General features: G+C 24.8%; 4 protein-coding genes and 1 long non-coding RNA gene across 5 annotated transcripts; 1 reads left to right on the forward strand and 4 right to left on the reverse strand.

Annotated features, from left to right (window-relative positions):
• Nucleotides 1-265: 265 nt before the first annotated feature.
• LOC122861066 (stress-activated protein kinase JNK) lies at nucleotides 266-9,485 on the forward strand. The gene is made up of 9 exons (XM_044165233.1): nucleotides 266-907; nucleotides 5,158-5,255; nucleotides 5,322-5,445; nucleotides 5,513-5,852; nucleotides 5,919-6,116; nucleotides 6,194-6,458; nucleotides 6,524-6,682; nucleotides 6,744-6,868; nucleotides 6,973-9,485. The coding sequence occupies exons 4-9, from the start codon at nucleotides 5,583-5,585 to the stop codon at nucleotides 7,129-7,131; spliced, it is 1,176 nt and encodes a 391-aa protein (XP_044021168.1). The 5' UTR covers nucleotides 266-907; nucleotides 5,158-5,255; nucleotides 5,322-5,445; nucleotides 5,513-5,582; the 3' UTR covers nucleotides 7,132-9,485.
• LOC122861067 lies at nucleotides 3,583-4,340 on the reverse strand. The gene is made up of 2 exons (XM_044165234.1): nucleotides 4,217-4,340; nucleotides 3,583-4,152 (listed from the first exon to the last, which is right to left on the reverse strand). The coding sequence occupies exons 1-2, from the start codon at nucleotides 4,229-4,231 to the stop codon at nucleotides 3,856-3,858; spliced, it is 312 nt and encodes a 103-aa protein (XP_044021169.1). The 5' UTR covers nucleotides 4,232-4,340; the 3' UTR covers nucleotides 3,583-3,855.
• A 633-nt stretch (nucleotides 9,486-10,118) lies between the features above and the next one.
• Nucleotides 10,119-17,294, reverse strand: LOC122861068. The gene is made up of 2 exons (XM_044165235.1): nucleotides 10,953-17,294; nucleotides 10,119-10,869 (listed from the first exon to the last, which is right to left on the reverse strand). The coding sequence occupies exons 1-2, from the start codon at nucleotides 17,190-17,192 to the stop codon at nucleotides 10,711-10,713; spliced, it is 6,399 nt and encodes a 2,132-aa protein (XP_044021170.1). The 5' UTR covers nucleotides 17,193-17,294; the 3' UTR covers nucleotides 10,119-10,710.
• A 153-nt stretch (nucleotides 17,295-17,447) lies between these two features.
• LOC122861071 lies at nucleotides 17,448-18,444 on the reverse strand. Its single transcript, XR_006374464.1, has 2 exons — nucleotides 17,628-18,444; nucleotides 17,448-17,569 (listed from the first exon to the last, which is right to left on the reverse strand). It is a non-coding gene; the product is annotated as an uncharacterized LOC122861071 (long non-coding RNA).
• A 1,534-nt stretch (nucleotides 18,445-19,978) lies between these two features.
• Nucleotides 19,979-23,899, reverse strand: LOC122861070 (carboxy-terminal domain RNA polymerase II polypeptide A small phosphatase 1). Its single transcript, XM_044165236.1, has 4 exons — nucleotides 22,985-23,899; nucleotides 21,923-22,362; nucleotides 21,661-21,846; nucleotides 19,979-21,187 (listed from the first exon to the last, which is right to left on the reverse strand). The coding sequence occupies exons 1-4, from the start codon at nucleotides 23,052-23,054 to the stop codon at nucleotides 20,990-20,992; spliced, it is 894 nt and encodes a 297-aa protein (XP_044021171.1). The 5' UTR covers nucleotides 23,055-23,899; the 3' UTR covers nucleotides 19,979-20,989.
• Nucleotides 23,900-24,754: the final 855 nt, after the last annotated feature.

Below are 24,754 nucleotides of genomic sequence, written 5' to 3' on the forward strand. Positions count from 1 at the left end.
GATTTTAATATAATAAACATTACAATATATATTCAATTTATTAAATAAAATTAATTATTTATTGTTAAAAAAATTAGAAATTAAAATTAAAATAATTAACATAGAGAAAAGACAATGAGCGCGCCGGCTGGCAAATTAATGTAGCAATAATATAATATAACACGCATGATGATTGGCCAATTGTCATTGAGAGAGGGGATAAAAATAAAAAAAGAGAGAACTTGAAATATGTATATTGAATAAGTGCAAGTGAGTAAGATAATATAATTGTGTACGGTGTACTCTCTGGCGCACTAGAGAGAGAGTTGCCAATCTCAAATATCGAATATATTTAGGGGTGACAAAAGAGAGAGATAGAGAGAAAAAAGAGAAAAAAAAAAATGAGAATCCATGTTGCCGTCGTTATCGTTGTCCGGCTGGTGGAATGACGTCATCGAATGTTGGTGCGAGTGCCGAGTGGTTTTCATGTACACTTGTTTTTTCCATCATTATTAACGTTACAATAATCATGTTTTTATGATAAAATTGTGTCAATTTTTAATTGTTTATACATTTATTTATTTATTAAAATAATAATATTAATAACACCAATAATAATAACAACAACAACAATAACAATAATTGAGTGATACATTTGTTTTGTTTTTTTCATTAAAGCCACATAGATCACACAAAATATTTCATGTCAAATTATAAAATTTGATAATTTATTATTATTATTATATTTTTATTTTATTGTCATTATTTTCAACGTTTATCAAGTGATTTAAATATTGATTTTTCTTTTTTTTTTTTTGTTATTTTTATTTCGGAGTGAAAATATATTTAATGATATTTGTTGTTTTACAAGGAAAACGAATTTCATTGTTTAAATTTTCTGGTTGAAAAAATAAAGAAAAAAAAAGTGGTGAGTTTGATTATTTTAATTGATTATTTGATTAGACAATTGGCATTAGAAAATTAATTTATTGTTTTTATTAAAATTGAGTATTTATCTGACAAAATCAGTAAATAATATTTTTTTTAAAGTTGAAATATCATTTTACAAGGCAAAGACTAACCTTCAAATTAACATCACATAATGTCATTAAAATTTTTAAACATATTGATGTTTTCTTTGGCAATTGATACCTCCTATTTTTCAATGATAAATTAAATTCGTTATCATTTGTATCAAAAAATGCATGAAAAAGAAAAAAAAAAATGAAACTATTGATTATTTACAATTTATTTTGTGACAATCGATAATAGCAATAATAATAATGCTACTTGAATATTTAAAAAAAAAAAAATAATAACTTATTGTTGTCAAAGTAATTTTCATGTAAAAAAATTATTAATTATTGATATTTTGTTATGAAAATTGAATGACATGTTTAATTACACAAAAAAAATAATAATTTTACTTATTTTTTGATATAAATATTTGAATTATCCAACAAATATTTTGATATTATGTCATAGATTTAGGGGGATGCTTGCGCTCAATAAAATAATATATATATCATCTATAGATATCAGTAGATTTATACCATAAAAAAAAAAAAAGTCTCCTCTTTTTTATTTCTCCTTTTTTTCTCAACTATGTTGTGGACAATTTCGACCTCAATTTACGAGGAGCTCAAATCTATTTTATTTATTTATTTCTCTACTTTTCACATAATGTTATCTAAAATCACACAACTAATCTTTATCCTCATTGGTTATTGTTGAATATTTTTTTTTTCTATTTGTCCTCAATTTATTTATCTAAATAAAATTCGAAATCATGTTTTTCTGTAAATTTGTATAAAATACTTATTGATTTTCGTTTTTATTTAAAAAAAAGCACAATAATATATAGGCTTTTATAAAATAATAGGAATGTGTTGTATATCCTAGTTTCCTAGTGCATGTTACATATATATTTATTGTAAAATTAAAAAAAAAAAAAAAAGAGAAGCAATGGTTTGTTCGTTGGTGCGAGGCGTGGCGGAGTATTGATCGCATCTCCCCTTGCCCATTCACTCACTTACTTGCTTACTTACTTGCACTCATCCTGCATATCACCACCCACCACCCACAACAACAACAACAATTACTTTTTACAACAATCAACACTGTATATATTTTCAACTTGGCATATAAATTAAACATTTATTTTACACATCATCTCATGTTTAACAATGTCAATTTATTTATAATATTCCATTACATTTATTTATTTATTTATTTATTTATTTATTTATTTATTTATTTATTTAATAATAATAATAATAGTACACACATTGATGATTGTCATAGCTATTTTTGACTGATAAATATTTAAATAATGAAATTATTAACAAATGAATAAACTTTGATAACAATGATTCCTTGATTTTGTTGTTTTTCTTTTGCAAAACTTTATATTACAAATAATTTTGTATTTAGTTTATAATTAAATTGAATTATTATTATTGTTTTCACATGTCTATTAAAAGTGTGAATGATAAATAATAATATTATATCGACTTATGTCAATTACTTTGTACTTTATTTACTCTTTTTTTTTTGTTTTTTGTTTTTATATATTTACACCCGGTGCAAGTATAAATATTGATTGAATGTGAATGAATTTATTGACGTTGACTTTTAAAACAAAAAAAAAATAAAAAAATAAACAATATTTTTATACTTTTATCAAGGAAAATCACAGGTGTTTATTTATCTATCTGGATGCATTTAAAAATTTTTTTTTTCTATTTATTTATCTATTTGTATGGTGTACAAGATAGATTGATTATTTTTATTGAATACAATGATCATTAAATCATATCTTCATTTATTATTTGAAATTTTTTAACTATTATTTAATAATAAGCGCAAGCGCACAATTTAATACATCATTTATCCTGTATTTATTATTTTTTATTTCTATGTATATATACTATTTTACTATGTTATTATTACTATTATTTAATGTGCAAGTATTTTGTATATGTATTATGTATGTACATAGATAATAGTTGTATATAAGACATCTTTTTTGGACGCCGCGACCGTGGAAAGGTGGTTCATATTATGGATTTTCGGACTGCGACCTTCGTGCGTCACCCACCACCACTATCATCATCACCACTACCATACGTTTTTGTAATATATAAACTCTAGCTTATACTTGGAAAAAATGTATTATTATCTAGCTTATTTTATGATATACATGCATACCAAAATTCCAATTAACAAAACCATAAAAAAATAATCATAAATAGCAATTTAATTCAGTCCTTTTGTCATTCAAATTTTGATGTATAACTTTATACTGTCCATCATCATCAGCATGATAATGATCATCATCATCATGATGCTGAATACTTCTGCAGCACTTGTTACAATTTTCAGTGTCTTTGGCCTTTTTCTTCACCTCGCCATCTTGCTTTATCGATTACATTTGCAAGTCAACATTTTTATTCATTTAGTTTTTTTTAATAAAATTAGTATTCATTGATATTATAGCTTAATCTTGGGGATAGGTAATTTAATAACTTTAAATCTCATTGATAATTATATACACATAAATTTTATATTTTTTTTCAATAAATCAAAAATCCAAATGTACAACTTGAGTATATTTTATAATATAATAACAAATGAAATTTAATTAAAATTTTTAAACAACAATAATAAAAAGTTGATGCATTATTAGTTACTTAGATTGCTTACTATGATTGTTGTATAATATTTTAACAAAAATCAAAGTAAAGTTAAAATATGCATCAAGTAGAAAGTTTGATAAACAGGTAGTCTTGTTGTTGTTGTTGTTGGTGGTGATGGTGATGGTTGATTTTGTGGTTTTCCGTAATAGATATACAATGCAATAATTGACGAATCAATCTAGGCCAAATAGTAGGGTGCGCTGTAAGCTGAAGCATAAGCATAAGGGTAGCTTGAATATGCTGAATATGCTGAATACGGTGAATAAGTATAGGCTGATGTATAGGCAACTGGTGCTGCATATGCTGCTGTTGCAATTGGAGCAGTATAAGCTGCACCAAATAATAAACCACGTTTATCACGTGTATTGCCTGATTGTGGTATTATATTTTTAACTTCTGATGTTTCTTCAAGAGATTCAATCTCTGTTGGTTTGGCCATTGTCAAACTGGCAAGACCAACAAATAGTACTATCACCTGTAATATCCATTAATCAATTTAATATTTTAATTAATTATTATTTATTTTATTTATAACTTACTGCGAAATATTTCATTGTTGATTATTTGTTTTGATAAGTAGTTAAACTTTTATACACTGCACTGATTGCGATTGATACTTTTTGTCTATTAACATCGTCTTATATATACCCATATGATAATTTCATTCCCCATCAACATCATATTGTAATTTTAGTTGGGGGAATTTAGCCTTTGTTTTGTTTTTTTTTAAATTTTATCATTTAAGACATTTGACATTGGTCAGTGCGTGATGAGACTTGAATATAAGTTAATGTATCATCAAGTGAGTGTGACCCAACATAATTTATACAACTTGTTATGTAAAAAATAAATAAATTATTTTCATCACTACCACGTACTGACTACTGAGCATGGTGATCATTGAAAAAAAGAAAAAAAATCTATTATGTAAAAACAATTAGAATGATAGAAATAAAGCTCAATAATTTTAATTTTGTAATACAAGCAATGCTAGGTGATGACAAAAATAAATAAATAAATAAACAATCATGGTTTATTGTTAACAATGTGATACTCTCTTGGGTAACAATAGTACCTTGAACGCATGCCAAATATATTAACTAAATTGTCGTTGTTGTTGTTGTTGTTGTTTTTGCTGTATAATTTCCATAAATTATCATCAATTGCTCTGTGCTTGAGTAGCATTTATAAATCAACAACTTGTTAATGTTGTAATACATATGATAATAACAATAATATCATCTAAATAATATTTAATGTACAGTAAATTTGATTGAATTTAAATGCCTATTTAGCCAACCGCAATTTAATTAAGAACAGGTTATTTAATGATTAAATTGAATATGAGCTACATCATCTTGTCCATCAGTATAACTTGATTTCCTCACTTGGAACCTGTCATTATTATTTTTAGCATATAAATTTATAATTGAATAATATCGTTTTTTACTATTAATATATTTTTATTATCTATTTACAGAATTTAAGTGACGTCTTTCCTTTATTTTCATCTTCAAGTTATCGACAAGTCTAAAATCACAAAACACCATCAATAATGCCTGCCTATTTTTATTTATGGTAAATATAAAAATTGTATAATGTTTTAATTTAATTGTTATAATAATTTTAATTGAAAATTTATAGACAAATTTATATAATACATCATCTTGAAGAGAAAAAAACAAGCAGTCTCATTGGTAGAGGTGAAGGACAACAAGATTTTTGTTGTTTAACAGCTGATAAAGTAAAATAAATTATCAAGCAAAAGGTTATTATTATTAATTTTTATATAATTAAATAAAAATATTAAAAAGAAATTTGTTTGTAAATTATAGACTGGAGTCACAGGTAGATAATCAAGTGCCAGTTAAAATAAGGGCACAAGATAAACAATCACTTAGGCGTATGCCTTATCTTGGTCCTGATATGACAACCCGACTGTCCGCCATGTTTTACACGGTTGAGGTCGGGGACACTAGATTTACAATATTAAAAAGATATCAAAATTTAAAACCAATTGGATCTGGTGCACAGGGAATTGTATGTGCTGCATATGACACAATAACAGCACAAAATGTTGCTATTAAAAAATTATCAAGACCATTTCAAAATGTAACACATGCTAAAAGAGCATACAGAGAATTTAAATTAATGAAACTTGTTAATCATAAAAATGTAAGTTTAATTAAATTAAATTAAATGACAACAAATGTCTAAATTAATATTGATTTAATATTTTAGATAATTGGTTTATTAAATGCATTTACACCACAACGTACATTACATGAATTTCAAGATGTTTATTTGGTTATGGAATTGATGGATGCTAATCTATGTCAAGTCATTCAAATGGATCTTGATCATGAAAGAATGTCATATTTATTATATCAAATGCTTTGTGGTATAAAACATCTTCATTCTGCTGGTATTATTCATCGAGTAAGTCTTTATCATGCTTATTCAAATTAATTTTATAAAAAATAAATAATTTTATTAATAATTTATTTATTTAAAAGGATTTAAAACCAAGTAACATTGTTGTCAAGTCAGATTGTACACTTAAAATACTTGATTTTGGATTGGCAAGAACTGCTGGTACAACATTTATGATGACACCATATGTTGTAACACGTTATTATAGAGCACCAGAAGTTATTCTTGGTATGGGATACAAAGAAAATGTTGATATATGGTCAGTTGGTTGTATTATGGGTGAAATGATACGAGGTGGAGTATTATTTCCTGGTACTGATCACATTGATCAATGGAATAAAATTATTGGTAAGTCATTTTGTTTATTTATTATTATTATTCATTTATTTATTTGATTATTTTATCAATTATAGAACAATTGGGAACACCAGCACAAGAATTTATGCAACGATTGCAACCAACAGTTAGAAATTATGTTGAGAATAGACCTCGTTATCCAGGTTATCCATTTGAAAAACTATTTCCTGATATATTATTTCCAACAGATTCTTCAGAGCACAATAGATTAAAAGGTAAAATATTATTTATTGAATTATTTATTTATTTATTTTTAATTATTGATTATAATTTTAGCGAGTCAAGCGAGAGATTTGTTGTCACGTATGCTAGTCATTGATCCAGAACGACGTATTTCGGTCGATGATGCTTTACTGCACAATTACATAAATGTCTGGTATGATGAGGGTGAAGTAAATGCTGTAAGTATTTTATTTTTTATCAACATAAATACATTGTTGTGTTTTTTTAAATTATTACTAATTTATTTATATTTTCTCCTTAATTAATTTAATACATTAAATAGCCTGCACCAGGACCATATGATCACAGTGTAGATGAACGAGAACACACTGTAGATCAATGGAAAGAACTTATTTATCAAGAAGTTATGGAATATGAAACAAGTCATAATCCAGTTGCATCTACCCAATCATCTGTTGAAACAGTTGCTGGATCGCGGTAGAAATGTTATAATTAATTTAAAAATACACTAAAATCACATACACTAAAAGCCAAAAAAAAAAAAAAAAAAAAGGAAAAGAAATAAATAAATGTCTAACTACATACTTTAAATCTTAATTTTTTTTTTTTCTTTTTCTGTATTATTAAAGAATTATGAATCATGTATTGAGAAAAAAAAAAAAAAAAAAAGAAAAACAACAAAAAAAAGCAGCTGTATTATTTGGACAATCACATTTAATTTCTAAATTAATTATTTAAAGAAATTCATAGATCCCGACTGCCGAAATATAAAAAGTTGCACTGCTTTTAATTGTACCCTTTATTAAATGCTTCTTCTTCTTCTTCAATAATTCTAATATTAATAATAATAATAATCATATAATAATAATAAAATAAAGACGTAATCATTATAACAGATCGTCATGAAAAAATAATATAAAGTTGATACATAAAAGCAACGGTAAAAAAAAAAGAAAAAAAAAGACAAAATTTTTAATAAATAATTAATAAAATACCAGGCCATAAAGTCGGTGGTAAGGCAATATTTTTTTGTTTTTCATTTAATAGTAATAATTAATTCTAAATAATACAAAAAACTCCGATGTAGTTTTGCGTTATAAATAAATAAATAAATAATAAATTTGTACAGATAATAATAATGGCAATTGCATTGATAATAAATGCTTAACATTTTCATATATTTTCTGGTTTATTTTTTTATATTTTTATTTTGTTTTTTTTTTTCGCTAAAAGTCAAGCCTCACGTGTAAATTACAACCCTTGAATCATTAATAGTAATAATAATAAAAAATATAATAATTAATAAACCTAAAAACAATAATAATGATGATAATAATGAAAAAAAAGAAAAAACGATTTGAGATGAAATCATTGTATTTATTATGAGTTAATAAAGTATTAGCAAATGAAAAAAAATTTAAATTAATAAAAACAAAAAGGATTAAAAAATAAAAATAAAAAAAGAGTCAGTTGATAAAATAATTATAGATATACGATTAATAGAAATAATAATAATAATAAAAACAAAGAAGAAGAAAAAAAAATAAATAATTTGTAAAACGTGTTGAGCTATTGTTTTATACATAGCAATGAATAATAATAATTATTATTACTACAGTCCGATCCAAATAATAATCAAGCTTTTGTAATAGTATATATATTATAATAAATTAAGTAATTATTATTATTATATAATTAAATTTGTTATGTATATACATAACACATAAGAATTATCATAATAATAAATGATGTCATGATGATTGATGAGCATGTTGTATGTAAAAAAAAATATTTCATATGAAACAGTGAAGAAAAATAAAAGTTAAAAATAATTACAATTACCGGTTAATACTATAATGACTAATAAATTAATTGAAAATTATTTTTCAATTATTAAAATGAATATAAAAAATACTATAAAAATGGCAATCATTCAATGATATTATCAATATCAAATTGTTTAATAATTATTTCATGCAATTGTTGAGTGATAAAATTTAATTATTATTATTATTAACATGTTGTTATTATTTTTTTTTGTTTTTATTTTTAATTTAAAATAAAAGTCACTAATACAAAGCTGTATATTGGACAGGGTAAATTAATGAAAATCAGTTGAAACTAGATACTGTATCCAAAAAAATAAATATAAATTATTTCCACTTTCGAATTTGCTCCTTTTACTCAGGCTCTAAAAAAGACTTGATCATAAAATAATCCTAAATAATTATTAAATGTAATTATATTATAATTTAAAATTAAAATTAATTAATTATGTCAGTATATTTTTTAAGTAATGAATGAGTAAACTTTTTTTTTTGTTTTCATTATGTTTATATTTTTTTTGAGTATAAATACTGACATGAAAGTTTATAAAGAATGAAATAATTTAAAAAACCCATACTCAATTACACAAACAACATAATAATAATATTATTAATTATAATAATGAATTAATAATAATAAATATTAGTTTGTAATGGTAATTGATTGATATTATTCAGAGAAAAAGAGAGTAGTTGATTTATTTTAGAAATAATAATGACAATTTGATAAAAAAAACATAAATTTGTTGGAGAATTAAGTCAAATGATGATGATTGATGTTGATGATACTGCTTTCGACTGTGAATGAATGAATTGAGTTTGAATTATGATGAAAACTGTGAAATTAGTCAACTGGTAGTTTAAATTGATAATATAATAATAATTATTGTTTTTAATAAATAAAGAAAAAATAATTTGAGTGATATAATTATGTGAATTCAAGAATAATAATAAAAAAAAAAAACTTGAATGATTTAATTATAAATAAAAAATAATTAATTTCATTGCATTTAATGAAAAGTAATTTATTTTGTCAAGTATTTGCTTCTATTTATATTACTATTACTACTATTGCTCTTGGATACTCTATACACACATTTATTTAACAATAATTATTTTACAAATAAATAATTATCATACGCATGCAATAAATTTATTAATTATTATTTTAATTTTCAATATGTTGTTATTAATTATTTCAAATGATTTTTTTTCATTCATCTTCTGTTATATTTTTTTTACCTATTTTTTTTTTTTCATAATAATATTACGTAGATAATATTTTTAAATGTATATTATTTATGTACATAATATGATAATTTAAATTGTAAAAGTGTGTAATTGAAATAGTCAAACGAAAAAAACAGCATGTAGTTTATTTATAAAAAAATTTAGATATGCAAAATGTATAATAATTTAAAACGAATTAATTTATATTATCATTTGGCAAAATAAAAAATCCAAAATATTATTCAATTAGTGTAAATGTGTCTTTTTTTATTTTACTTTTGTGAGTTTATTTAAATATTTTTTTTTTAGTCTAGAAATGTCATGGAAAAAGAGTTTTATCTATAGAAAAAAATTAACTCTTTTTTTTCTAGAGTAAAAGAGTTGCATATCGTTGCCTCTCACAGCCCTTTGCTGTGAGGAGTGAGATAATTAATAAAATATTTTACAATCACAGTACAACATGGAACAGCTGCTTGTCTTTATAAATAAATAAAAATATATTTATATTAATATTTTAATTTTATTTATTATTGTTTTACAATTTTTCACATTCATGTTCGAAAATAATTCCATGCATTCATTCGTTTATTAATTCTGAGCAATTTTTGTATATGTAAATTTATATTTTGAATTGAGATTAATAAACTTTAGCTAGTAATCAATTTAATTATTTACAAAACTTGAAAAATAAAAAAAATATAAAATATAAATAATAATATAGCTATTGTAATCATAATAATGATATTTTTTTAAAATAAAAAATTGATTAATAATTCATTTATAAATTAATAATCATTGAAAAAAAAATTCATTAATAATTAATTTAAATAGTATAAATAAACAATTAAAAAAGTTGAAATTATTTAATGGCAAATTATTTTTTTTTTCTTTCTTTTTTTCATTGTTATAATTATTCTGTAGTATAAATAATAAAATTAAATTTTTGAAAACAATTATTTATTTACTTTCTTAATGATTTTATATAAACATAATGATACTGCCAATTAATAATCTTCATCTGATGATCGTTGATATACTGGTCCAAATTTATTCATGTATTTTCGTACAAAATCTTTGGCCTTGTGTTTAACATTTTCATTACACTGTAATTCATCAACACTTTTACAGTGTTTTAATTCTTTAGCAAGAACAAAATGTGTCAACTGTAAAAATAAATAAATTAATTAATTAATCAAACAATAAAGCTTCATTATTAAAATAGAATTATAGTTATTATTATTATTACCTTTCGTGCTAAAAATTTAAAATCATCTGTATTTGTTATTCGTCCTTGTTTACAATCACTTTGTCGATGAGGATTCAAAAATCTGACAATGACATTAGCCATATTTATTCTAAATGTATCCTTAATTTTTCTTTCAGCTGATAGTTCATTTGATTGTGCAATTGTTTGTAATTTAATAGCAGTATGTCTTGCATGTGATTTTGATTTATTAGCACGTCTATGTTTTTTAACTTTTTCATGTATATTTTCTTTAGATTTACCACGTTGTTCTTTTTGACGACGAAGTTTATCTTTTATACTTTTATATTTTTTATGATCAACACGATCTTCTTCTCTTCTTGGACTTATTATTCTTTCTTGAACAAGTCCAATACGTCTTTTTTTAGACTTTAAATTACAATTTAATAATTTTCTTGTTTTTATTTTTTTAACAATTTTAACTGTTTCTAATATATTATCATCAACAATCATATTAACATCATCATCATCATCACCACCATCACCATTATCATTATCAAGATTATCATTATCATCATTATCAATATTATCATATGATATAATATCATCAGTATTATCATCTGAGGCACTTGATTCATCTTCACTTGATTCTGATGTTGAACTTGAATCATCTGGTTGTACACCAATGTGAATTGGTAATGGTGGTAACCATTGTGGAATTCTTTCTTTAATATGATAATAATATATTCTACCACGTGAATCTTTGGCATGTTTCCATTTAGGTGGAAGATCCAATACAAGAGGTACTTCTTCTTCTATTGATTGTTGTTGTTGTTGATTATTTTCAATTTTTAGTGTTAATGGTGATACTGGTAAATCTGTGATGGTTGATGGTTTATCTAATAATAATTTTGTATTTGCTGAATACGTATTGTGATGATGATGACTAGGTTGTATTGATGTATTATTAATAGCAGCACCATTTGGCCCAGAATTATTATGTAAAGTTATTAAATTATTAGTAAATGATGTTGGATATGTTGTTGGTACTGGTTGATGATTAATATTATCATAAGCTAATAAATTAGTTGAAGCATGCTGCTGCTGCTGTTGCTGTTGCTGTTGCTGCTGTTGTTGCTGTTGTTGTTGGTGATGATGTTGATGATGAGGATTATGATGATGGTGATGATGATGATGGTGATGATGAGGATGAGAATGAGGTGGTATTGATGGTGCATTAATTGGTTGTGTATTTGTTGTCATATAAATTGAATTACATTGTGATGATGATGATTGTGTTTTTGATTGTGATGGTGTTGCTGGTGGTGGTAGTGATGATGGTGATGGTATAATATCACTTGTTTCTTGAACAGATTGTTTTGTTGATGAATGATGATAGGATGATTGCCATTGACCAATTGATGTATTATAATATAATGGATAACCAGTTTGTGGATCAATAGCAGCTGTTGTATGTGGATCAATACCTAATGCAACACAACGTTTTTCATGTTCTTGCCACATATTTTGTTGTTGTTTTCTTAATCTTTCTTCTTCTTCTTCTTTAGCAACTTTAAGTGCAAATAATTGTCTTCTTTCATATTTTGATAAACGTGGTATTGATACAAGATTTCCTCTTTCATCAGAATTACGTTTATCTTTATTATTACGATATAAAACATCTAAATCAGGACTATCACGACCTTTAATACCACTACCAATACCACTAGTACCACCAATACCAATACCACCAATACCAACAACACCAATACCACCACCAATTCCAATACCATTACGTCGTTCACATTTATCACGATCTTTTGGTATTGTTGATATTAGTGTTGTTGATAATGATGTTGGTGTTAATGATGATATATCATCTCGTCTTCCACTGTATCTATCTGTTCTTGTTCTTTCATATGATTCTCTACGTTCTTCTTTTTCAATGTCTTCTCTAATATAACCACTGTCAGCTTCACGTTCATGTTCTTTCATTTGTTCAATTCTTTCTTTTTTTGGTATTCTAAATACTTCTTTTAAATTTGACCATTTATTTAATATACTATTTGCCAAATCAACAATCATTTGGCTTGTATTATCATTATCAATATCAATATTATCATTTATTTTATTATTAGAAACACCGTCATTTGTTGTATTTTTAATTTGATCATCATCAACATCATTTAAATTATCAACTTGCATTTGTATTTCCATATCTGATGGTAATGATGTATCAATTTTATTATCACATTTATTAACATCATTAACATCATCAGATTTTTCTTCAATTTTATTATCATCTTCATTATTATTAATATTATTATTGCTATTACTATTATCATTATTATCATTATTATTAGTAATTTGATTAATTGACCATTTTTGTACAACACCATATACTTTACTATCCATAAGCATTGTTTTATTTGGAACTGGCAGTGTATCTAATGTTTTTAATAATTCCAATTTAAATTGTTGTATTTGTTTTGTATTTGAATCACCAACATCCATCATATAACTCCATATTAATCTTAAACCATGATAATCAAGGAATAATCTACGACATGCTGGCTCACCATTTTGTATAACTTTTAATAAACGATTTCTATGCTCACTTTCACGACTACGTACCATTAAACGACTTAGATTTAATGTATGAGCACGATTTTTTAATCCAATTGCACAAAGTTTATCAATTTCTTCATCTAAATCTGCATCTTCAACAAATGATGTTTTAATTTCTTTCTTTTTTCTTGTTGTTGTTGTTGTTGCTTTCTTTGTTTTTGCTACTGTTGTTGCTGTAGCTGTTGTTTTTGTTTTTCTTTTTGGTTTTGTTGCTGCTGTTACTGCTGCAATTGCTGATGTTAATGTTGATTTTATTGATGATGATGATGATTTTGTAGATGATACAAGTGAAGGTGATGGAGATGGTGATGGTACAGGTGATGGTGAACGTGAAGCTACTGGTGATACTGATGGTGATGATGAAACTGATGATGATGGTGATGATGATTCTGAGCCAGATGATGATGATGATGTTGATGATGATGTTATAATAGTTTTTAAATAATCAGTATGTGCTTTATTATTTTTATTTTTATTTTTTTTATTTTTGCTTTTTTCTTCATCAGGTGTATCACCAATCCAACCACGACAATTTGGTGCATCACAATAACATCTTTGTGCTTCTTTTCCATATCTTTGAAAATGATAATCAAATGTTATTTCTTCACCAGCCGAAATAAAACGACGATTAAAAAATCCAATTCTCAATTCACCATTAACTGTCCATTTTTGTGTTTCTGAATTTGGATCACAACTGTGATTTATAAAACGTGATATATTACCTTTTGTTGTTGCATCAATAATTTGATCTGATTTAAGTGCCATAAAATAATAATGTTTATTTTTATCTTTTGAGTAATCTTTAGCACGTCGACGAAAATCTTTTGGATTTAGTACTTCACCAACATATTCCATGATAAATTCACCAGCTAATATATCATTTGTTGCACGTAAACCAAAACCTTTTTTTTCAGTTCTAAATACTTGACATTTTGAATATTCACATCTTTGAAAACGTTTATTTGTACATCGATCATTAACAACACATCTTGAACCACATTCAATCATCAATAATCTATTTAAGCAATCTTCACCACAACCAAGTTCACCTCTTTCAATATCTTCATCTGTTAAAAAACAATCACAAACCATTCTTTTTGTTTCTTTATTTGTAAATCTTTCAGTTAAATATAAATTTTCTTTTATTCTTTCAAATTGACGAAGTCTTTCTTGCAATTCATAATCGATCTCTTCTTCTTTTATCATTGACAATACTGTTGATGTTTTATCATCATTTGATTTAATATTATGCTGCTGCTGATGATTTTGTTGATCAACAACATTACAATTATTCTCATCAATAATATTATTATCATCATTTTTTATAATTGAATTTTTTGCTGTATCTTCACAAGATGTTATCATAGCTGTATTATTATCAATTGATGTTAATAAAGTACCTGCAGTACCAATACTATTACTATTATCAGATATTATATTGCCAAATGTTGTTGATGATTTATTGTATCCACCAATTGTACTACCACACATTTCTAATTCACTTGATCTTCGCCAACGTGATTTAACTTTAACTGGTTTTGTTGTATCAGATTCATAACCAATTAAACTACTACTACTAGATATTGTTAATGGTGATATTGTTGTTGTTGGTATTATTTGTGTTGATACTATTGTTGATGTTGATGTTGTAGTATTTAATAATGTAGTGTCTAATGATGTCAATTTTTTATTTTCCTTATCAGATTGTATATCAAATTGTACATCTGATAATGATGATGTTGTTGTTGATGTATTGTTATTGTAATAATTATCTTGTGATGTTGATGTTATTATTGTATCTTTTTTTTGATTATTTATAATACTATTATTACTACCACCAGCAATACCACCACTACTACTACTACAACTTGTTATTGTTTCACGTTCTTGCATTGCTTTTGTAACATCAGCAATGGGTTTTGTAACAAGTCCTCGACCACGTGATCTTTGTTTCATTAAACCTTGTGAACGTATTCTACTACTTCTTCTAATACCAGATGAATTTGATCCATTATCTGATCCAGTTGTATCAGTACTACCACTACGATTACGAAATTCACTACATTTTTTATCACAATCATTTTGATTTTGATGATTTTTTAATTCATTTGAATCATCAATTTTATTATTTGATAATGTTATATCATTGCTATTATCACTTGCACTATTATTATTACTACAATATAATAATTTTGTATCATTTTCATTATTTTTATTATCCATCATCATTGTTATTTCACTTTCACGTGATTCTTCATCATTTGTATCTTGTGGATAGTCTGAATATTCAATTGAATTTTCATTTATTTTGGCACAATCTGTTGATATATTATTATCATCACCATCATCTGTTTTTATTTCGACAATTTCATCTGTTGTTGTTTCAACAATAATATCATCATTGTTATAAATTTCTTGAGTTATTATTTTACTAGATGTATCATCCTCCTCATCATCATCATAATTATTATTTGGTAAAGTTTGTATTGTTGAAGAATCATGAACACCTAAATTATCAATAATCATATTGTCATTATCAATTATATTTTTATAATCATTTAAACTACAACTACTACTATTACTACTAACAACTTTTTTATTTTTATCATTATCCTTGATATATTTTTCTGTTATTTGTGATTGACAATTTTCTTCTATTAATTGATTATCAGAATTATCAGCTACAATAATTTCATTATTAATTTTATCAATTAAATTTAATTGAGATTCATTAACAGTATTATTATCACTTTGTTTATTATTTTGTAAATAATCAATTGAATCATGATGATTATCATTGACAGTTAAACATTCAACACCTTCTTCAATAATTTCATAATCATTTGTTGTGACAACATCTTCAGTATTTGTTACCATTGTATCAATTTCATTATCAATTAATATAACAACGTTATTTTCTTGTTTATCATCTTCTACTTCTACTTCTACTTGTTCTTCAAAATGAGATTCATCCATAACAACAACTTGCTCACAACCAATATCATTATCAATATATTGCTCACTTGCTGTATTAATATCATTATTATCATCATCATCATCATTATTAACAACAACAACATTATCAATTTCAACTTCCATTTCTTCACATACCACTGTCTCTTCTGCAACTATTTCTTCTTCAATGACATCATTACCAACGTTGACAATCTCAGCATCATTATTAGTAACAATTTCATCAGAATTATTTAAAATAACATTATCATTTGATATATTTTTTGAATCTGTATTAATTATTTCAGTTGTTTGAATTTCTGTTGGTGTTGTTTCTAAATTATCTACCAATTTATCAATAATTTTTTGACTATCATTATTAGACGAATTTGTTAAATTATCATCAGTTTTAATAATGCTATTTTTATCATTTGATGAAATGATTTTATTTGTATTACGATTACCAGATAACCTGGGTCTTCCACGTTTTCTTGGTACTATTATTGGTACTGCTTCATCAACAACACCAACACTATCAATATTATTTGTTAATACTTGATTTGTATTTTTATTTTTTTCTATATTTTTAGTTGATTTAATATTACCTCCTAGCAATTCACCATTTTGTTTTTTATTATCAATATTCACTTCAATAGATTGTTGTTTTTGTGCAATTTGTCTTCTTGATTTTCTTACTGGCATTGCTAAATTTGTTGAAGCAATATTTGATGATGGTATTGTTGATGTTGATCCACCATCATCACCACCACCACCACTACTGCTATTTAAAATTTCATTTTTTTTTCTACGTCCCATTGTACATTTATCAACAATTTATACACTATTATTTTTATTTTTTTTTATATTGTTAATTTTCTTCCTAAAAAATAAAATAATTATTGTTTATATTTAAAATAAAAATTAAATAGAAACAAAAAAATAATTATTAACAACTCACCTAATAATGATGATTTTATTTTTTTTTTAATGATTAACTTTTTTTCATTTCATCAATTAAATTATTAATAGAATTGCTTGCTCCAAATGTAATAGCTTCCAAAGTTAATTAAAAATGTAATCTAAAATTGTATATATTTATTAATTAAATATTAAACAAATAAAATATGGTTGACTTACACTTGACAACGATTTTAAAATCAGCTTGTCTATGAATTTTTAATAATATTATTTTTATAAATTACAACAAGCAAGATGACGATGATGGTTGCCTTGTTGTTTGTAGATAAAACTATTCAATATATACTTTTTATATGATGTTTGACAGTTAATTTCAAGTATGTTTATTTTATAATTGTTTTTTTTTTTTATTTTTTTTTTCCACCTAGGCAATATATAAATGTTTGTGTTTCAATTTGACTTGATTGACGCACTATCAACGTGTACCAATATTATTGTCGTAAACTATCTACCAATACCATCATATAATTTTTAGTTTAAATTTTTTTTTGTTAAACTAATTTTTTTATCATAAAATATGAATAATTTATCAACACATGCAACAATGATAATTATGCTTGAACAAATTTATTTTTTATTTTTATATAGGTAATAAAAATAGCACCTACATAATTTTTTAGGTTACTAAATGTTTATGCTGATTACACTGATTGTTAATTAGTTTTATGATAAACATACACACCAAAAATTATCATGATTTAATGACAAAATCATCATTATTTTGATATTTGTATACATTATTAAAAAAAATATAGGTATCAGTTACACCTGTAATAATGTTGTTGCACTATTAACAATAAAACTTGATTTAGCTTTAATAATAATTAATGTGATACTGATTTATTAATTTAAAAATTAACTACTTAATATTATGTTGAAAAAAAAATTGTTTATATAAAAAAAAACACTATTATTTAAATGATAAAAATTGAGTAATGGTTTTTTACATGAACAACTGTGTTGTTTCATTACATGCAATACATAGATGATGTGTATTATTTATGTATGTATGTGTTTAGGCGCGTTCAAAAAGTCATATTTGAAATTCAAAATGGCGTCCAAAAAGAATAGAAAAAAAAAATTAATTAAATTAAAAATATTACTGTATTAATTTTGTAGATATAAATAATGGTGACGTCTATCTTAACAAAATATCAAAATATTTATAAAAGTTTCTTAAAATGCAGCATCTAAAAATTCCAGAAAACCGAGTGGATAACTTTGAACGCACCCCATGATGGTGCCTCTAGCTGAGTGAGAGAGAAAAAAAAATTTAAAAAAATATAAAAATTAAATTATAAAATATCAATGAGTAATAAAAAAAAAGAGTTGGAGAAATTTCTAGAAAAAAAAGTTGATGGAATTTTCAGTTGGAGAAATTTCTAAGATCGAAAAATTACTAATAATGAGGTCACTGATTGTCTTGATGAATTTATATCTCTCTCTGAAAATAATTTTCCCAATACAAGAGATTTTTTTGATCCATCAATTGTTGAAAATCCGGCTCTTTATTGTCCTGTGAATTTCAATTATTATTTCCATTTAATTACTGAGAAAAAAATTAATTACATAATGCATTTATATTTTTGGAAAAAAACATTTCTCACGTCACTGATGATCAACCAAATATCTTCACACAATACACAATTATATATTTATTATTATTTATTTATTTTTCTTCTCGATAAATTTTGTACAATATATAATTATTTTATTTGTGTATATAGTCACGATTAATTTCTTTTTTACATGATTTTCAATAAGTGGAATCTATTTATCACGTCCTGTTCCGTCATTCCATTAAAAATTTAAAAAAAAATAAAATACACATTGCTATCAATTGATTTCATATAAAAAATTTCTATATAAGTTGAACAATTTTTTTTTTTTTTTATTTTTAATAATATTAATTCCAAATCTCCTCTTTATGTGCAAGTACCGTCTTGCAAACGGTTATATTTATTATTATTATTATATCTTTTTTTTTTTTTCTTTTTTTAGTTTTTTATCATCTATAATATTTAATATTATATTTTGCATTAATTTGTTATTAATCTTGCACTATTCTCACATTCATACAATTAAAATTTGTTTGTCTCTTTTTTTATTTTCATTCATTACAATTATTATTAGTAAAATTCTACATATTTTTTTTTTCTCCCAACGTTTATTCAATTGAAGACAGCCAATTATTGTTTAAATAATAATAACATGTATAATATTGAGTTTATCTTGGCCATTTTCACGTGACAAAAAAAAAAACAACAGTTAAAAAATATAAGATAATGATAAAAATTAAGAATCCAAGTTATAATCTGTCTGAGAAAAAAAATTAAAATAAAAAATTTGTAAATGATAAAATGACTTAACAAGATAAAATTCAACTGGACAATTATCCATTTAATTAATGCCACAATTTATGACAATCAACGACTAGTCATCCAGCCCATTTAAACGATCCAACAATTATTAATTGTTTTATGAATAATGTTATATAATAATAATAATTCTGTTTGTAAATGAATGAGATAATTAAATACTCGTATCCCGCAGTGATTTAAATTTAATAAACAATTATTTTGTTCTTTTAAATATTTGACAAAATCAAATTAAAACTTATATCAAATAAATAAATCATATTAAATTTTTATAATATATATTTGTTTTTTTTTTATTTATTGTTAGTTATTTTTATGTGGTAAAATAATTTCATTACGATATGCATTTATTCAATAATAAAAAAAAATTATATTTTATTTTCTCATTTATACCAATGAATTAATAATCTTATTTTTATTTGTTTTTTTTTTTTTTTTTCAATTCGCTGATTGTGGCATATAAGAAATTAAAAAAAAAAATTATTTCAATTGTTATTTCAATATTATATATATTTATATATAAAAAAAAAACAAAAAAAAAATCAAAATATATATTTTTATATATATTTGGCCACGTGGAAGCCAGGCGAGAGTCTTTCCGTTAATTTTTAATTTTATTTTTTATTATTTTTTTTTTATGAGCTTGTATTTAAATATAATAATAATAATAATATTATAATAATTTTGTTATTATTTTTCATCTTTTCAAGACAAACGTCAATTCACTAAAATATTATTATTATTATCATTGTTTTCTTTTTATTTTTAATTTATTAATTTTTAAAAAAAATTACGTTCATCTCCAGATAACTGGAAAAATTTTAAATATTTTTTTTCTCTATCTAGCTTTTTTTTTTTTGTTTAAATTTATTATTATTTTTTCTCACTCTGTGGAATATTATTTTGAATATTTGTCTAGATGCAGATGATGATGTTTATGTATTTTTTGTATATTTTTCGTTTTTAATATTGTTTTTTAATTAATATAATAATTATTAATTTTTAGCTGGTTGTTGGTATATCCGTGTGTTGAATATCACGAAATGATGATAATTGTACAATTTGAATAAAACCATTGAGAGCCCTCCTCAAGGTGCGGCGTGATGTAACGAGGCTGACCGCGAGGCCAGGCTCCCAACAGTGCTAGGAAGCACCAATTGAACCACCACCACCAGGACTTGAATTATTTTGTATACCACTTGGTACAACTTGATTGTACGGATGATTACTGTTGCAAAGAACATTATATATATTCTCTACGTTACTTAATTTTTCAAAAAATGGTATTAAATCAAGAAGTTCAGAGTCTGTCATGTCATCAAACCACGAAGCAACAGGAACCTGTTGAAATCAACAAAAATAAACAAATATAAATAACCCCAATATTTCTATAAATTAATTAACTAATTTTTTATCAATAAATCATCAAGGTCAGATAAATATATACATATGATTTTTTTTTATTTAGAAAAATAGATAAAAAGAAGGAAAAAAAAAAAAAAGTAAAGAAAAGAAAATAAATAATAATAAAAGCGGGTTAAAATTACAAGGTAATTTATTTACACTCATCAATACTTTAATTTCAGACTCGATATAGTTGACGCTTTGTTATTTTTTTATTTTTTTTTTTTCTGCATCCCATGTGCATCAAGTATTGATTCTCTATGGTATGACCATGAAGGTGTGATAATGTCAAGGGAAATGTATGTACATATAATATATATACTTTGAAAAATAAAATGCCAATGATAAATTGATAAAATAAAATTTATGCAAGAATTTAATTTGAAAAATTAAATAATAATATAAATTACCGCATTGTCAGGATGAAATATATAACTAGCTGGACTATTGTCAACGATGATTATTTGTTGAAGATCTCTACCAAGTTTATTTAAATCCTTGACATAATTTCCTCTATGAAATACGCAAGATTCTCGGAATAATCTAGCTCGAAATACTCCCCATCTATCAAGAAGATCAGCCACTGGATCAGCATACTAAAAATAATAATAAATAAATGAATGAATAATGAATGATGATGATGATAGTTTAATTAAATTATTTAAAACAAACCTTAGCTAAACTTGCTGTAAATAATACACACTCGTATAATTCACCCATTCGCTGTAAAAACTCATCAACATAAGGCCTCTTTAAAACATATACTTGATGTATTTGACCATCAATTTCAACAGGTACAACAAAATCAGCATTATTTATTGGTTTAAATGAACTGTGAACAAGTGTTTCATCCAAATCAATAACCATACATTTTTTATGCATATCCTGATGTTTAACTGGTGGTAATAAAAAATGAGGTGAACCAGGAGGTGGTGTTGCACGACTGTCAAATTGTAATGAACTTGCTTTTGAACTTTTTGAACTATTACCACCTCGTCCTTTTCCAAGACAACACAACAACGAACGTAATAATCCACGTCCCCTGGGTTTTTTATTACCACTTGATGATTGTCCATTGCTACTAGCTGCTTCATTGTCCTTGGGTAATTGTGCTGTAATTTAATATTTTTAAATATTAAAATAGATATATATTATTAACATCATCTATGCTTGAATAGTGACATTGATATTATTTTTCAAATAATAATAATAATGATACTCCATTCACTTGGTTAAATAAAAATAATAATTAACAAAAAGAAAAAATAGCTACAATGGAATTTATATAATGTCACCACAGTAGCAGCAACAATAAATAAAAATTTAACTAGGATAAAAAATACAGAAATTATATCATACAATGATGAGTTAAATAAGACATGTTATTATTATTATTCAATATAGAGTAAAAAAAATAATCATGAGGGGGTCAACACGCGAGGTGAAACTAGGCGAGGTAAAATACACGATGATTAATCCCCTCTCCAATCAATTTTCAATATCATCATCATCATCATCATCATCATCATCATCAAAAATATTACATATTATAACCGCCAATCTTACTCCTCCCCATAAAAAAAAACTGCTGTAACAGGTGTAGACAGACAGACACACCACTGTGCTCAATTTGATTTTTATTTTTTATATATAAAAATATTCATAAACATAAATGATAATGATAATGATGATGTACCTATAATTTAAAAAAAAAATGAGCATATAAGGATATACCTTTTTCGTTATTGTAATGTCCTAGCTCGTCATCTCTCGAGACTTGGGTGATAATGGACGATGCGTCCATTTAAAACATTTGCTGTTGATCGTTTCTTGTGTCCTATAGTTAATTTCGTTGATGCGTGATACTCCACCACGAGTACTGCTGATACAAGTAAAATAATAAACACCACCACTAACACCGCTTTTACCACCAACAATACCAACAAAAACAAATACTTTTTATTTTTTTTATTTTTCACCACCACCGACACTATGAAAATATCTTTGACAACAATAATCCTTTGCCACACACGCGCTGCAACGACCACCAACAACGACGACGACAATACATTCATCCACACAATGTGACCAATATAAAATAAACATAAATATTAACAACAATAACAACACTACACAACAATAAACACACTTTAATTTGGCGAGTGTGTGTGTGTGTGTGTTAACAAGTATTTATATATTTTTTATAGATAAATTGTCTTAAAATTGATGAACAAATGAAAATGAAAATTAATGTAAATAAGAAACCAAACGCCTATGTATTATTTTATGATTATTATTTATTCGAATGTCTCACTTTGGCTCACTGCCTACTACTTACCAAGAAGTTGTAGTAGTAGTAGTAGTTGTTTCTTATTTTTTTTTAATTTTTTTTGCTCACGTATTTGTATGTGTGTGTGTTATTTTGTATACATATATGAATACTTTTATTAGTGTGTTCAAATGAGTTATGTGAAACCAATGTACTATTACTTATCTCTCCTATTTTTTATTTATTTATTGAATTATTGTTATTATTTATATATTTAAAAAAATTTTTCTATCTACACCGTCTCGCGGAACACCGCGGACACACTGACGACTGTAAGTTTACTCGGGAGAAATCTCGCAACACACACATGCTCATGTTATGTGTCTATATTTAAGCTGAATTTATGTTGGATGTATGTGTTGTGGTGATAGTGGTGATGATGATGATGAAAAGAAAGAGAAAAAAAATATATATAGATAATTTTGTCGCGAGGAGGCAGCACAAACTGGTCAACTGAATTAAACTGAACTGAATCACCAAAAGAAAAAATTAGAAAGAGAGAATGATAAATATTGAAAATAATAGCTGGTGCAAGTGAAATAAATTTTTTGCAAATTTGTTTCCGTTCTACTCTCTCTCTCATCAGTCATCACCCAAAATGGCAGTGTTGTTGCATTTTTTTTACTGAATTTTATGTTCTTTTTTTTAATTTAATGCATAAAATAATGACCAATAGATTGTCTGTCTGGATCAAAGGCGTTCAGAAGAAACAAGGCGCCGATAAAATGAGTAAATTAAAGGCAAAATTTTGGTACATTTTGATGATGATAATGATGATTAGCTGGTACCAATAAGACCATAGAGTTATTTGGATTTTTTCAAGAGACTATCAACCTATTAACATGATAATTAAATAAATCATTTATTGTTGATGTTGATATTTATAAAAAATATTTAAATTTCTTTTGAAACAATGTTGTTATTACAACACTGATTATTTTATTGCACTACTACTACTAGCATTGTTCGGCCTGGATTTCTCATTTCATTCAACTGTACTTTAATGATTATTATTGTTTTTCTATTTTATTTTATTTTATTTTTTTTATTCTTTGGTTTGTAAGTATTTTTAGAATAGAGGCACTCTTTACCGCCACTCAATTATTTTTTATTTTTATATTTAGAAACATGTTTTTAAAAAAAAATATTCTAAAATACTATTTTTCTTTTTTTAG

The sequence above is a fragment of the Aphidius gifuensis genome, linkage group LG1, assembly GCF_014905175.1.
Source record: "Aphidius gifuensis isolate YNYX2018 linkage group LG1, ASM1490517v1, whole genome shotgun sequence".
Classification (NCBI taxonomy): Eukaryota; Metazoa; Arthropoda; class Insecta; order Hymenoptera; family Braconidae; genus Aphidius; species Aphidius gifuensis.

Excerpts from the sequence above, each read along its gene's own strand:
- LOC122861066 (XM_044165233.1), top strand. The coding sequence starts at position 5,583 with ATGCCTTATCTTGGTCCTGATATGACAACCCGACTGTCCGCCATGTTT. Across the intron at positions 6,117-6,193 it reads CTGCTGGTATTATTCATCGA|GATTTAAAACCAAGTAACAT; the intron begins GTAAGTCTTTAT and ends TTTATTTAAAAG. Across the intron at positions 6,869-6,972 it reads ATGAGGGTGAAGTAAATGCT|CCTGCACCAGGACCATATGA; the intron begins GTAAGTATTTTA and ends TACATTAAATAG.
- LOC122861068 (XM_044165235.1), bottom strand. The coding sequence starts at position 17,192 with ATGCCAGTAAGAAAATCAAGAAGACAAATTGCACAAAAACAACAATCT. Across the intron at positions 10,870-10,952 it reads TTAAATTTTTAGCACGAAAG|TTGACACATTTTGTTCTTGC; the intron begins GTAATAATAATA and ends TTATTTTTACAG.
- LOC122861070 (XM_044165236.1), bottom strand. The coding sequence starts at position 23,054 with ATGGACGCATCGTCCATTATCACCCAAGTCTCGAGAGATGACGAGCTA. Across the intron at positions 22,363-22,984 it reads ACATTACAATAACGAAAAAG|CACAATTACCCAAGGACAAT; the intron begins GTATATCCTTAT and ends ATTAAATTACAG. Across the intron at positions 21,188-21,660 it reads TATTTCATCCTGACAATGCG|GTTCCTGTTGCTTCGTGGTT; the intron begins GTAATTTATATT and ends TGATTTCAACAG.